The sequence below is a fragment of the Rhagoletis pomonella genome, unplaced genomic scaffold (genome assembly GCF_013731165.1).
Source record: "Rhagoletis pomonella isolate Grant_MI unplaced genomic scaffold, Rhpom_1.0 Rhpom_scaffold_01533, whole genome shotgun sequence".
Classification (NCBI taxonomy): domain Eukaryota; kingdom Metazoa; phylum Arthropoda; class Insecta; order Diptera; family Tephritidae; genus Rhagoletis; species Rhagoletis pomonella.
In genome coordinates this window covers 21,780-37,270 of record NW_023460087.1, presented here as the reverse complement: position 1 = coordinate 37,270, position 15,491 = coordinate 21,780, and the positions used below count along the sequence as shown (strand labels likewise).

Genomic DNA, 15,491 nt, shown 5'->3' with positions numbered 1-15,491 from the left:
GCCAATAAACAATAAATCCGAAATGGCGTATTAAAGATGATAAAATATGACTGCCACTTCGATAAATAATCGAAAAAAAACTAGTGCAGACACCGATTAGAATGAGTGGAACCTGAGTTTTCAAGTGGTTTTCAGCGAAAACTTGTTTTCGTTTGACAGATTTTACATGGACGAAAATACAAGCTTTAGGTCGAAAACCAGTTTTAGCAATGAAAACATGTTTTCAATGTCGGTCAGAACATGGTATTAGCGGAAAAAAGGCAATTTTCATAAAATCCGTTCCCTGGTCATGACAATAGCAATACATGCACACTTTTTCACTAACTTAGGGTTAACACCAGACAACACTGTCATGACAATAGCAATACAAGCACACTTTTTCACTAATCCATGCATACTTTTCCAATTGTCTCAATCACTGTCTTGATTTTTTTCAAGACAGTAAATCGGACAATGATTTGACGCATGCATACAATAGTTTTGACGTCTTGTGCAAGAAAGAAGAGAAATTCATAACAAAAGAACTAAAATATCACGTGAGACGCAGATGTGTATGTAACTTTGTCTCTTCTTTATTATATTTTAGTTTTTAGCTTAAATAGCTCGCGCGAAATGCGAACTATAATACAACGTTCACGTCCGACAATTTGCTCAAAATGAATTGTCATAATTATTGTCAGGACGCCTACGCCACGGAGACAATTATCAGCGTTTTTGACAGCTAATACGTGTTTTTTAATCTTCTTGACAGCACTATCCAATGTAAACGCGCCGTAAAGGCCCCGCCAGATAGAAAATTTTTTCTGTGTCGCAAGGATGCTTTTGACTGACAAAACGAACATAACATAGCGAGGCGGCACAATGAAAACTTTGCCGCAAACAAAACGGTTCAATTTGATTGGTTAAAAATCAGCTGGTTTCAATTCGGTTCATACATTTTTGTTGAAAAGTTGAGATTTAGGTGAATTTTATCAGTTGCGGCAATGCATGCGTTGCCAATGTGGCATATTCTATTCAAAATCACAGAGTTAACTTGGATGCCTGTCAAAATCATCCCTGTGATGCAAAAACGAAATTATATCTGGATGGGCCTTAACACTATTTCAGCCGGTTTCACCATCAATTTAAGTGGAAAATGATTTTTTAATTTCGGTCATTTTCCATATAAAATTCAAAAAGTTTAAATAATTGTTCACTTAAATTGCGAATCTGAGGGCTTTGTCACACGGTCAGTAATTATCACGATATTTGGATCGCGATCCATATTGATGGATCGCGCACGAATGCTACATGTTTAATATTTATCGCGTCAGTATTTGCATAATTTTTGTGCTGAATGCTTATTATAACGCAAGAAAATAATTTTATTTTGTACGTATAATTTACAGATAATGCATTCCACAATTATTTTAAAATTTCCAATGTTAATTAAATTTAAATTTAATTATTCAAGTAAGGAAGAGTTAATTCAACATGACAACACATTTTAAATCATTTTGTTGCACCATTTTACCTAAATTGTGCGTTTAAAGTGGCTGACAATAATTTTGGCTAATTTTGGTTTTCGTTGTTTTCTTTGCTTTGTTTACTTTTCGCTCGTTTTCCAGTGAAACAAGATGGCGTAGAACCCGCTAAAAACATCGACTTTTTTCACTCTCTTGTTCTTAAGGCCCGTCCACATACAACTTTGGCGTTGCGTCGGCGTTGGCGTCGCTTTGACAGCAGCGCGAGTAACGCCCGTGCTTGCTACAATGAACGCTTAGCAGAGAATACTTTGGTCACTAAATTAAAATACTAGCGGCAGAAAAACCAAAATTTTACATCAATAATTGCATTAAAAATATATTTCTTGCCCGCATTTGATTAAAAATGAAAATTGAATCACATAATTTTGATTATTTGGAACAGCTGACGAATGACGCGCGCGAAAAGTTGAGAGTTGGTCATCTTTCTGCGTTGTGTTGGCGTTGGCGTTGCCCAACTTTGGTTATGTGGAGACTTTCATATAAATGCATGTATTCATAGTCAGCTGTCGAAGCGACGCCAACGCCAACGCAACGCCAAAGTTGTATGTAAACGGGCCTTTACGTGATCTTGTGTCTTTCTTTCATGTAACTATCCTGCCAAAATGTTAGACAGGGTGTTTAAAGTGATGTAAAAAAAAAAGTTATTAAAATAAAGTAAAAAAATTGGCAAAATATGCATTTAGTTAAATGGATTCCTGCATTTATATGCCATTTTAGTATTTTGAAGCGCTTTGGTCAATAACTATTACACTTAATAGAACTTTTTGGCTGTTTTTGTCAGAGTCTGTTTAAAGTTTTTTTTATAGATATTAGTGTAACCCTGTAGCCAATAAAATCAGGTAATCTGAGCTGTGGGGCGTTTCTGCAAAGCATCTGATTCTTTTTTCACTTGTTAGGCTATCTGCACACTTGTCGTCCAATCATAGTTGCGTTATCGTCTCGCCCTGAAATTTTGAGCCGAGCACATGCATTTCAAAGGAGATCTGCACACTTGTCGTTATCGGCTAGTTATCGGCAAATCGTAGAAGATGCAGAAACGGATAAGTACGGCACTGTCGTTTGCTAATCGTTGTGCACGCATTGTTTGTTTACATTTTATGGGGGAAAATTAGTGAAAAAGTTAATATTTGCATTAAAATTGTATAAAAATTAGTATTTTTTTGCATAAAATCTGTGGAAATTATTAAAAAGTGGATAATTGCATTAAAATTTAATAAATATGAGCGTTTTAACTATAAAATATGACGAAATTGTATTAAGTCTCTGTGTGCATACACAAAACACATTCCAGGAAAAGAAAAGAAGAGATATTACTGGAAAATTACGTCTAGAAATGTTGCAGCACAGTCTATATTTAAAAAATTGCAGGTTTTTGTAAATATTTCGCGAAAATATCAACCAAAAAAAACAGAAAATACCTGCTCCAAGTGAATTTTTAGACGCCAAATGAATTGAAATATCACGACCAAGTGTGCAGAAGTGTAATCGTCATGTAATCGTTGCTTCATGACGATAACTATGACTCAACTATGATTGGACGACCAATGAGCAGAAAGCCTAAGTATGCACAATGGCCAAGACGTATTCGTACAAGGTGTGTTGTAAGATCAGCTGATTTCTTTGCCTTACATGTATTTTGTTTTTGCTTTTACTGATTTGACAAACATCCATCAAAACCAAAAACAAAATACATGTAAACTTTGGACGAATTGAGATTTGACATAAAACCCGGAATGCAATATACATGTGGTTGTTGTTGCTGTAATCTAAATTCGCCAGTAACACCACCAAGGCGAATCTATACAAAGGTGTCTTGACAATGTTGTCTGGTGTAAACCGCAAATCGAGCTGTCTCAACTGAAACCACCTTCTATTATTGCATCGTGGTCAAAAAGATGTGTTTGTTATAATTTTGTTTTGTTTTACTGATTGTCAATGTATGTATATGTTGTAATTGTTGTTTTTGTTTGCTAACACCACCTTGTATAAAATCGCCTTGGATGTGGATTAACAAGAAATATCGATACGTCGACAAGTGGTCGATTAGAATAATGTCGATGCATCTAAGCAAAACATCGATGTTTTTTTGGAATCCCTGACACCGGGCTCAATTCATCTTGCCGTCATTCTCGCAGCAAACTCGATTTTCGGCAACTGACAGGCAGGAAGCGTGGCGGATTTATTTTTCAATAATTTTTCATATTTTCACATTAGTAAAATTCCCATTTGTTATTTATCTACATCAACATTTCATTCGACCATACGGCAAATAAAACAAAAAAATTCAAATACAATTCGATCGACCGAATTGGACGGTAAACAAATTTTTTGTCGTGCAAAATTTTTTGTAAGTCGCAGGACCGAAAGGGAAATTTGTATGAGTTCGGTTGGAAGTGAATTAAGTAATTCTAATTCCCATACATTTTGGCATCTGCCTGGCAAATGCAGGTAAATCGTTTTACGGTGTGTCGTTGGGTCTATCTTGAACCACCTCAAGAACAGAGTTGAAATAAGGATTAGTGCTGTGAAAATTTTGTCGTGGAGTATCCAAAACTATCGCAATAAAGGGGCTTCGCGGAGGGTGAAGCACGCCCAAAGGCGTAGTGAAAATCGCCCTTTGCAAAACGAGCAAACGGTGATTTTTAGTGAAGGATTTACGCCCAGGGCTTAAGCATCAACATATACAAGCGTCAGTTGTTATTGTACCAGCAGCCGCAGCTGGAAAAACAACGCCGGAAAAACCATCACAAATATCACCAGTTACACAAAAACCATTGCCTAAAATTGCTCCATCTCGTCAAATCCCACAGAAGTTCCGGCCCCGTAAGAAGCCGGAAGGTGAGCCAAGGAGGAAAAAAATGGAAAAGAAGTCACATAAAGCAACACGTAATGGCAATATAATAGTAGCTGGTGCCAGTTCCGGCATCTCAACCGGTGGCAGCGCAGTTGCACCCGTCTCGACGCTTTCCATACCCACCCGCACAACTGGCCATAAGCAGCACACGCCCAGCGGTAGCGCAGTAGCCGCAACTGGCGCTGCTGGCGGTGGTGGTGTCAGTAGTAGTGGGAAACACCGCAGCAGCAACTCGGGTCATCACTATCACAGTCATCACACACACATTACTAGTCATCCCCAACACCACCAGCACACCACACACACCAGCACAGCGAATCAAACGCAGGAAGCAACGCAAGTGCAGCATTCGACGCTACATGCCCCGAATCCCGCGATATTGCTAGCAGTCGGCAAAGCGGCTAACGAAGCCAGCCGGGGCACGAAAGTTACGGGTACACAAGTCACCAACGCTATGGAACATATAGCGACAGCGCTAACAACAGTCAGTCCCAAGTTGGCAACGACGGCGGCGATGCGCAACAAAAACGAAGGTAAGCTTACTTGACACAGTGATCGAATGTAAATAAGTCGTAAGTGAGAAAAGCCAGTTAGCGTGTGTAGAAAAAAAAAATAATACGTACATAGATGATAAAAAAAATAAGCCATTTGCTTATCGGGCTTTTATATAGATGATGTATGTGCGCTGTGTGTTTTGTGTTGTACAAACATAAATAAAACTGGTAAAAGTAACGACCTTTGTTAAGGTTGCTGCCCGCGTTTGCTAAAATACGTTAGAGAGCATGTTAGTGAAGGGGAGATGGTGGCGCAAGTTTTTTTTATTCACAATTGGGCACTTGTGATAACCACATTTTTGTTTTTGATGGCTTTCTGCTTTGAAGTTCCCTCGCTATCTGGCTTCTTCACACTACAAATGCATATGCATTTACATCAATATGTATTTAGTTAAATAAGCTTAGAATTGCCTATTATCACATGTATTAGTAAAAAACTATATATATATTTTTAAAATCTGTTTTTTTAATACATTCTACCAACCAAAATCAAAAAAAAAAAAATTTCATAGAAAATATCACTTTATAAATAAAGTTCTTTAAACATATTTTATTTTTTATGAATAAGGCCATATTTCTTTAATAAATCTATTATTAGCATTATACTTAAACAATCAAGCCACAAATACATATGTAAATGTTATGTATGACACGTTTACTTTGCTCACCCGTGCATTTCTACTATCATTAAAATCATTAATTTATCTACTTTCATATGTACATACAAACATATCGTCGTTTAAAGTACAAAACCGCGTATCGTCATTCTGCAAAACCGCGTAACAGACGTTGGCTGCCAAAAAATGGGATTTGCTCACACAAGCTCTTGGCTAAATCCTTATCCATTCGTCCTGAAATATACTAGCCAGAAATGCGATTGCTTTATAAAAAAGAGAACCATTTTGAAATATGAGTGTTGTTACTCTCTAGAGAATAATTTATGCTACCTCACATACGCGGTTTTGCATTCAAACATATGCTCATACATAATATTTGCTAAATCGTGGCTACTCATTAAACCATTATTTATTATGTATTAGTAATGTGATGTGGAATTTACATAGCTAAGTACGTAGATACATATACATACATATGTATAGCACTTCACCTTTGTTTATATTTATTCTTATCAATCAATAATTCTCGTTTCTAAGTTCATATATCTTTAGTATATCTATATATGCACATACTTAGATACATATGTATGTGCCTTCATACGTACGTACGTAACAAAGGTAAATTATTAAAGCTTTTTATTAATCATTTAATTATTTTTTTTTTATTTGTAGAGGCTATCAACGACTTACGTCAACGCATTCCCGAAATCGAAAATATTTTCGATGTACACAGCCGTATCGGCAATGGCACCTTCAGTACGGTGCTGCTGGGAACTTTGAAGAAGGAACGCGGTTTGCCGGAGCATATGCGACGTAAATTCGCAATAAAACATCACATACCCACCAGTCATCCGGATAGGATAATGAAGGAGCTGCAGTGCATGGCGAAAATTGGGTAAGTGACAGTGTTGGTGAAAATTTGGAATATTTAGTTTATTACGATACGTAAGATGGTCTATAAGGAATGTGTAGCAGCTCCTTTAATTGTCAGAATTTTAATTTGAAGACCTTCCTAGGCCGCCTAAAATGTCAACTAACTAAGTAAAACTCCAAAATTCCTTTTTGATTGATTAGGATGAATTTCATCGAATTATAAATCCCCACATCGTTTTAGCAATTATAAATTTTAGTCAGTTTCGGTTTTTTTACATTTCAGCGACTATGAGTTAAGCATTTTTATATTAAGGTAACGATATTTATGTATATTTTGTAACTCAATATAATCATTAGCTATAGAAGCTACAGTAGTGTGCACTGAAACAGGGTCAATAAATTCATAAAGTTTAAAAAAAAAATATAAACGCTTATCCTTGCATCGGCTTTGCAATATACAAAAAACTTTGTTTTTCAAAACTTTGAAAGTGGTGAGAAATGAATAAGGCTCTAAAAATTTGAAAAAGCTGAATGCTGCGAAAAAATAAATTCGCTTCGAATAACTTAAAGCTTTTTGGAACTCTCTATGTAATTAGCGATTTTTTCCATATTTTTTAGGAATTATATGAGAAACGTACGCCACTATTTTACTAAATTTGTAGATTTCCTTCTTGGGGATAAAGCCTATTGCAAAAAGTTTAATAATATATGTAGATAATTTCAGTAGCCCGTTCATTTCTTTTCTCTCTCAATTTTTGTATGTTGTAGCACAAAGGGAAATAATTCCTCGTTTTCTACCAATAGGAGGCCTTTTGGAGGAGTTCTCCTAAATCTACTACTTTAGTTCATAAAGAAATTATATAAACGTGGTAAAATCATACTTCTTTAAATAATTCATGTAAGATTCATATCAAACCCATATGTTTTATTCCAACTTAAAAAGAATATTGCAATTCGTTTGTAAACTTATACATTCGCTTCAATTGTAAATAGGAAAAGCCCTTCTAGAAGGCATGCAGAGTCTCAAAAACTTTGAAATTCTTAAAAACTGCATACGGGCATTGCTTTATTGCCTGGCGCTGTATATGTTGAGAATATAGATGGCACTTCTTTAATTTATGAGCCTACAGAGTCAGCATCCAAAGAAATATATCTAAAAATAACCACATCTTTGTTGTGTACTTCCACAGAATTTTATCTGATGGCTAATTTCGCAAATTCTACACAAAATGTTAGTCATATTTTCCATACATAATTATTTTCAATACATTTGAATGCTTCTATCAAGAAAATTAGAGCACGACCATCAAAAGCATTCGTACCATTGTCAAGAGAAATACGCTTCTAATTTTTTCTTTTTGTTTTTGCAAAAAAAAAAAAACTTGTAAAATATTGCCACTCACGCGCCCAAGCGCTGACGTCGTCAACAGCACATTAAATTATGGTGGGGGCTTATGACGTACATACATGTATTTCAGCAAAAATTAAAAATTCCTTTGCAAAGATTTTCGTATCGAAATAAATCCACTGCTAAAGTGCACGCACATGGCATATGGTATGTACATTTTGTATGTAAATATGTGTATCAGTTAGCAGGTATACATACATATATATCGTTACCTTAATATAGAAAGGCCCTAACTCATATAGTCGCTGAAATGCAAAAAGCCGTAACTGACTAAAAATTTTTAATTGCTTAAAATGATGTGGGGACTTATAATTCGATGAAATACATCATAATCAATCAAAACAGGAATTTTAAATTTTAACTTAGTTACGGCTTTTTATATTTCAGCGACGATGTGAGATAGGACCTTTCTATATTAAGTAGGTTTGTACACTGCCTCTACTTGATCGGGTGAAAAGGCCATTACTCGTATAGTTGACTGCCGAGCACTTCCTTTGCCTTTAGTGTATTTGTGGTACGCCTACGAATTCATTGCTGGCACGAAAATTTCGCAATTGTAGGTGCTGAGTATCTACATACATATGTATATAGGACAGTCAATCAATAAAGTTTAGGTACATCGATTTTTTGCAATATGGGCAACTCTTTTCTGGTTATTTTATTTATCGCAACTTTTTTATAATTCTACAACATAAATCCCTAAAATCAGAGCTCCAAACCTTACGCAAAATTAAAGTAAATTCTGCGAATTTTCATTAAAATATAGCACTTTTTAATTACACTCTTTTGAAAAAAGTTGAGTATGCAGTTGATTTTGTAGCCCATGCAATTTTAGTGCAATAATGTACATACAAGTCTGAGGTAGCTAGGACTTACCAATGATTTTTGACACATTTTTTTTGTTAAAGGAGTCGCTCATTTTCTCTACATAAAAAATTTTCGATTTTATTATTATATGGAGAAAATGAGCACATTCAACAAAAAAAAAATTGCAAAAAATCATTGGTAAGCCCTAGCTACCTCAGGCTTGTACATACATTATTGTCCTAAAATTGAATGGGCTTGAATAGTGCATACTCAGTTTGTTTTTTAAAGAGTGTAATTAAAAAGTGTAATATTTTGATGAAAATTGGCAGAATTTTCTTTAATTTGGTACAAGGTTTGGAGCTCTAATTTTTATGGCCTTGGTCATAGAATCAACCATATTTTTATAAAAAAAATTGGTAAAAATAATATAATTAAAAGAGCAACAACCAACAGTTGCCCGTATTGCATAAAAATCGATGTACCTAAACTTAATTGATGGACTGTATGTACGTGCATACTTATGCGAATGTGCGTAGATTAACATCTGCTTACAAATGTACCCACTGAGTATACTGTGCATTTGTACTGGGTCTGGGGCTGTAACCACTGGTGGCGGCCGGCTTTCAGCAGCACTCATTCAATGCGAATTAACGTCAACATCAAACTATTTTCTAAATGCGCATGTTAAAAGAGCAACAGCCAACCTTTCCACCCCGCTGCGTCGTCCACGAGCACGTGCACACACCGCCCACCGCAATTACGAGCCGAATTGAGGGTGATTGTGTTTGTGCTGTTGCTGCCCTGTAGGATCTCGGAATAGACGGCAGGAGATTGTAAGTAGTCCAAAGTTTAGTCCAAGCACTTGTAAAATTCTATTTACATTTAACATTGAATGCCCTAGGCTCGGTCCAATTGTCTGCTTCAGCATTACATTGTAACCAATTTTAGATAACAAAATAAAATAAAATAAAATAAAAATTATAACTTGCCCCAGCTGCGATGCGAACCGGGGTTCTCTGATTTTTTAAGCGGATGCTCTCTCTACATGCCAGCGTCGTACATATAACTTCGTTGACTAAGCGCCTACATATCAGTAAATGGCTAATTTTACCCATTGTCCGCTTTTGCATGACATTGTAACCAATTTTAGATCAAAACTCATACTTTATGCATTACATTCGGACCATTTTTTGCACAATTCACATGTTTTTCATTACATTTATTTAAATTTTTGGACTATCTTTGGTCTAGATACAAAGCTCCTAGACCTAAGATTGTATTTTTCGGGTAATTGCACCAATTTTTCCTTCAAGGTGGTGACTACACGGTCAATCGATCGCCACTGACGTACGAGCACTTGAGCACAATTAACATTGCAGACGTTGCTGCTGGCTTCGTCGTTGTCGGCTCGTAAGCACTTTGCGTAAATATCAACATACAATTGCCGTCTGGTTTGTGCCTGTATCGGTATCTGTATTGTGGTCGGTGTAACCTTCACCTTCGCTCCGCCGTTGAAGGCAATTGTACGCCAGCAAAGTTGCAGTTGTTGCTTTTCCTGCTGTAATATACTTCCAGATCAATATAGCGTCTCACTACCATGTCTGGCTCTTCCCTCTCGTCTTTCGCATGGCCGGCTGGTTGCGGTAGTGCTTAACGCGCGCGGTGTGTGCGTGGCAAAGCGTGCACTATCGCTCATTGCATGTACATATACTAGTTGATTAGATTCCACTTTGCTTTGTGACTATTTTGTTGCCTCTGTTTTATTCTTTCCTTTCTTTTTGTTGCTTTATTCATCTTTGATAGCTGCTTCTAAAAGTGGACGGAACGTCACAGCGTATCGACGACGTATGTACGTCACAAGCAAATTTATTTCTATTCCGCTTTCAGTGCGACGTGATGAAAGGTTGGCTGTCGGTCTGACTTTCTGCCTACCTAGGGGTGGTAGGTCGGCAGCCAAAGTGTGCCGTTAACCATCAGACTGCACAGCGTCTAAGGTGCGCTAGTGAGTGGCGTGTTTTTCGCTTTCAAATGTCAACAATTCATTTCAGATGTTATTGTTGTTGTTGTAGCGGCTACATTCAGATATCACTTTTAAGCGGCTACACACTTGTTCCAAGTGCAATGATGGGCGGAATGGGGCGACCCCAACTGCTAAACAACTCCCCCACAGCTGCATATCACACGGCAGGCGCTTATACTTACATACGTGAATTAAGTTCAAGATTGCTTTATTTATTTTTTATATTGACATACATACATATGAAAGATGTATGTGGAGCTGTTACATACATATGTACATGCATCCCTACAACGTCAGTGAGGCGCATGTTTTTGAATGAGGCGCTTGGGCGGGTGCGGGAACGGCATGACGTCCGCTGACGCTTCCTCTATGAGCTGCCAGTCACTCGCTCAGGCTTCGTTGTGTTGCTTTTTTTGTTGGGTTTAATTTTATTCAACGAATTTTTATTTACGTAAATAACAGCGCGAACACTTTCTCGTCTTTCTGTCGATGATAATTGCCAATATAAATTTGTTGAGCTTTTCAGTGAATTGAATTTTTTGTTGTAAATTATTTCGCTTGACGCACTTTGCTGTTAAATATTTAATCAATCCATTTTCTATGACGGGTTTAACGATTTGTGGTTCAAGGAGAAAAATTGTTTTTTTTTTAGTAAATAAATTTGAAATATATGAGAAAAAATTAATAGTTTTAATAAAATTTATGAAAAAACTAATAGTTTTAATGTTGTTTTTAAAACAAAACTTTTTCAAATAGGTACCTTTATTTCTGCACGTCTTTTAATTCACTAGGAATGTTTTATCTTTTTTATGTTTCTCTTATTATTGTTGTAGCCACCGAAATAAATTTTCTTAATTTTCTCACTCAGTGAAAGCAATTTTAGGATAGCTTCATAGAACAGAAGCTGACCAGCTGGGTCACTCCTGGAAATACAGCAGCCACATTCAGACCATCTTTTGGGCAAAATGGTGGGTGCGGATTTCTATTCTATCATTTTTCCGCAAATTTTTTATAAACTATGCTTCATACTACAACAAAAAACATTAAAATATAATTTCTAAACTTTGTGCGAAAATCGGGAAAATTCAATAAATATTCATGCAAATTTTCAACTTTTTAACCAGATTTTTTTAGAATTCCTTTGAGTATGCAGATTTGTAGCGCAATACATTTTATTGCAATAAAGTGGAAATTTGAAGTATCCAGGACTTACCGTTGATTTTTGACAATTTTTTCCTTTAAAAATAAATGTTCGAAAATACTGTGTACGGAAAAATGCTAAACACCTTCAAAAAAAATCTCAAAAATCAAAGCAATTTTCGACTAACTTCAAACTTGCATTTTTTATACTAGAATTTAATGGGCTGCAAAACTCAAGAACTCAAAAAATCGGATTAAAAAGTTTAAAATTTGCATGAAAATTTATTAAATTTTAGGAAATTCTGCGCAAAGTTTAGAAATTATTATTTTTATTTATTATTATTATTTTTTTTATGTTTTTTTTTGTTGTAGAATGAACCATATTTTTATGAAATTTATAGTAAAAAACGCATGAAAAATTTTAAAAGCACCTATACTTTCGCTAAAATCCCAGTTTTTTCACATTTTCTTTATTCATTCTTTTTATACATCATATGTATATTTATTAAATTTTAAACAATTAAAACTTGTTTCATATCCAAAATTTTTCATAAATCTATTTAATGCTAAAGAATTATTGCAAACATCAATTTTAAATGAATTAGTAGTTACTGATTTATAGAAGGTATCGTACTTTTCCAAATTACCGTTATATGGGATGTGGGCGTGGTTATCGTTCGATTTCAAGAATTTTCAGCCATTTCTACCTAGCAACAAAATTTTATCTATACCAGCGCTCCATGTACATATGTACATACATATAGACGCCAGGTTTACAATTTCTTGAGAGTACAGTTCTGCATTATATCTCATTTAAGCCTATCACATATCATCACTCACATTTTCCCGTTTCTCTTTTCAGCGGCACCGACAATGTCGTCGGCATCAACTGCTGCATACGCTACAACGAATCGGTGGCCTTTATCATGCCGTACATGCAACACGATCGTTTTCACGACTTCTTCAACAAAATGGAGCTGTCCGAGTTGCAGCACTACATGCGGAATTTGCTGATCGCCCTGCGGCACGTCCACAAATTCAATGTCATTCACCGCGACGTGAAGCCTAGCAACTTTTTGTACAACCGACGCAAGCGCCAATTCCTGCTGGTAGACTTCGGCCTGGCGCAACAGGTGCCCACATCTCATGTGGCGAACACGCTGGAAGGGGGCTGTGAACAGCCGCTCTCATTGGCGATGGGCTCGGAAGGCAAGCGTCCGCGCGACGGCGAAGACTCGGCGTCCAACAGAACGGCCGATTCGAATGGCAGCGTGGCGGCTGGTGACGCTTATGGCGGATCAAAGCGTCCGCGTTGCACCGGGCCACATGGCGATCAGGAATTTACCGCAAATGCGACGCCCAATGCGCGTGTCGCCAACAGCTGCATAGTTGGCGGTTCGCCATTCAAGATGCCACTGAAGCAATTGAACGAGATCACTGCGACGGGCGGCAACAAGACTAGCGCTTTGGGCGCGGTTTCCAACCTAGCAATGGGAAGCGGCACGAACGCGACCAACCACAACAACAACGCCGGCGATAATGGCATTTGCGAGGCGCAGCTAGGACGGCAGGTAAAGTCCGCCATACTCGGAAGCTCGGCAAGCACCCGCCTGCAGCAGAAATTGCGTCAAAGCGGAGGCGGCATGCGCAGTCCCAACAGTGCCGCACAGGATGCTGCAGCCACCGGCTCGAATGCCGGCGCAGCACAGTGCATGGAGAGCTGCTTGGCCAACAAATACAACACCAATCGCAATATGAGCGTCACCAACGGCCCGAAGTGCGTGTGCTATGGCAATCCGCAGGTCTGCAACATCTGCCTCGTCAAAAAAGAGATGCACGCATCACGCGCCGGCACGCCCGGCTATCGGCCGCCTGAAGTGCTACTGAAGTATGCCGATCAGACCACTGCCGTTGACATTTGGGCTGCGGGCGTCATATTCCTCTCCATACTGTCATCGGTGTACCCGTTTTTCAAGGCGCCGAACGACTTTGTGGCGCTTGCTGAGATGGTCACTATATTCGGCGACAAGACCATACGTAAGACTGCCTTCATACTCGACCGCTTGGTGACGCTGAGCCAAAAGACGCGGCCGCTGGACCTACGCAAGCTGTGTGTGCGCTTTCGAAATCGCGTGAAATTCAGCTCACCAGAGCTGCTGAAGAAGTATCAGCGGCCGGATGGTACCTGTGAAGTGTGTCGCAACTGTGATCAATTCTACTTCAACTGCTTGTGCACGGAAACCAACTACAACACCGAACCGCTGGACGGCGATGACCCTTTCCCCGCAAGCGCCTACGATTTGCTGTACAAACTGCTCGAAGTGAATCCACATCAACGCATCACCGCTGATGAGGCGCTCAAACATCCCTTCTTCAGTGAAATGGCCACCACCAGCAGCAGCCAGAGTTCAAGTGTTACTAGTAACAACAATAATAATAATAATAATAATGTAAATAGAACGGCTATCTCCATAGAGAGCATACAGAAGAAGGGTGCACGTGATAAAGTAGAACCTTGAAGTTTGCGCAAATGACGTGGCAAACGTGGGCGGAAGGGGAGAGAGAAACCTAAAGAAACTGGAAGTTAGGCAGCCCCTAAAAATGTTCGTTAATTGTCTGCGAGTTGCAAATTGTTGAGATTGTTTGTGGACCTCAGTCATACGTAGTAAATCATGAATACCGGTCAGCGCAGTATAGGCGCGCATGCGCCTGTGTCTGTGCAGTTACCGGACCCCAAATCGCCTTGTTAAATTGTACGACGATCATTTCGTATTCTGATGTATTTATTATGATTAGAAACTAATAGCAATCGTTTTGGCCCAGTCTAAATCGAAGGATGATGTCTGTAAAAATTTTACAAATGCGTTTGGAAATATTGTGAATCATAGCGTAGTAGTGTTTTTATGTAATATACTAGTATAAAATATATTTTTCAAAATCATGCAAAAATGCGATGATTACTAAGAAGAGAGCAAAGGGACCCAGTGACCGAACTCCTTAGCCGGCAGCTAGCCACTACGGAAAGTGGCATCATTTCGAAAAGTACCCAGTTAAATTGTAAATTACACGCTTTATTTGATGATTATGCTTTCATTTGTTTTTGTTTCTTTTTTGTTGAAAATTTGCGCTTACACATAATTTTTAGTTACTTATAATTTATTTAGTATTATTACAGCAAATAAAAGGGTAAACGTTACAAATATGTATTTATGATTTTTTTACAGTTTACTGTGCAATATTAAAACAAAATTATTAGATTAGAAATGTATATTTGTGTGTAATTTTGTGTATGTCGTGTGATTTAGAATTGATAATTTAATATAGAACGTACTAATTGAAATTAAAATTATTTGTTGAACTACAAAAACTTAGAGGTTTTGTTTCATAGTTCATAGCATATGTATTTTTGTTATATTTTGCTTTATTAGACCGCATCGATACGCATATGTACTATATATGTACATACATACATTCGTCGTTTAATGTACAATGCCGCATATCAAGATAAGCAAAACCTCGTATGGGAGGCTACCCAAATTTTACAGGTGAGAGCAAAAAGTGTCTTATTTCACAACGGTTCTCTCTTTAATCTCCAATTATCTCTACTTTAAATCTCTAAATATCGATATTTTGATACGAATGGATAAGGCTTGATGCCAGGAGTTTCCGGTGAGAAAATTAAATTTTTGGCA

General features: G+C 37.5%; 1 protein-coding gene across 1 annotated transcript; it reads left to right on the top strand.

Moving 5' to 3' along the window:
- The first annotated feature begins 3,299 nt into the window (after positions 1-3,299).
- On the top strand, positions 3,300-15,001 carry LOC118752479 (cell division cycle 7-related protein kinase-like). The gene is made up of 3 exons (XM_036487386.1): positions 3,300-4,913; positions 6,224-6,446; positions 12,662-15,001. The coding sequence occupies exons 1-3, from the start codon at positions 4,385-4,387 to the stop codon at positions 14,316-14,318; spliced, it is 2,409 nt and encodes an 802-aa protein (XP_036343279.1). The 5' UTR covers positions 3,300-4,384; the 3' UTR covers positions 14,319-15,001.
- The last annotated feature ends 490 nt before the right edge of the window (positions 15,002-15,491 follow it).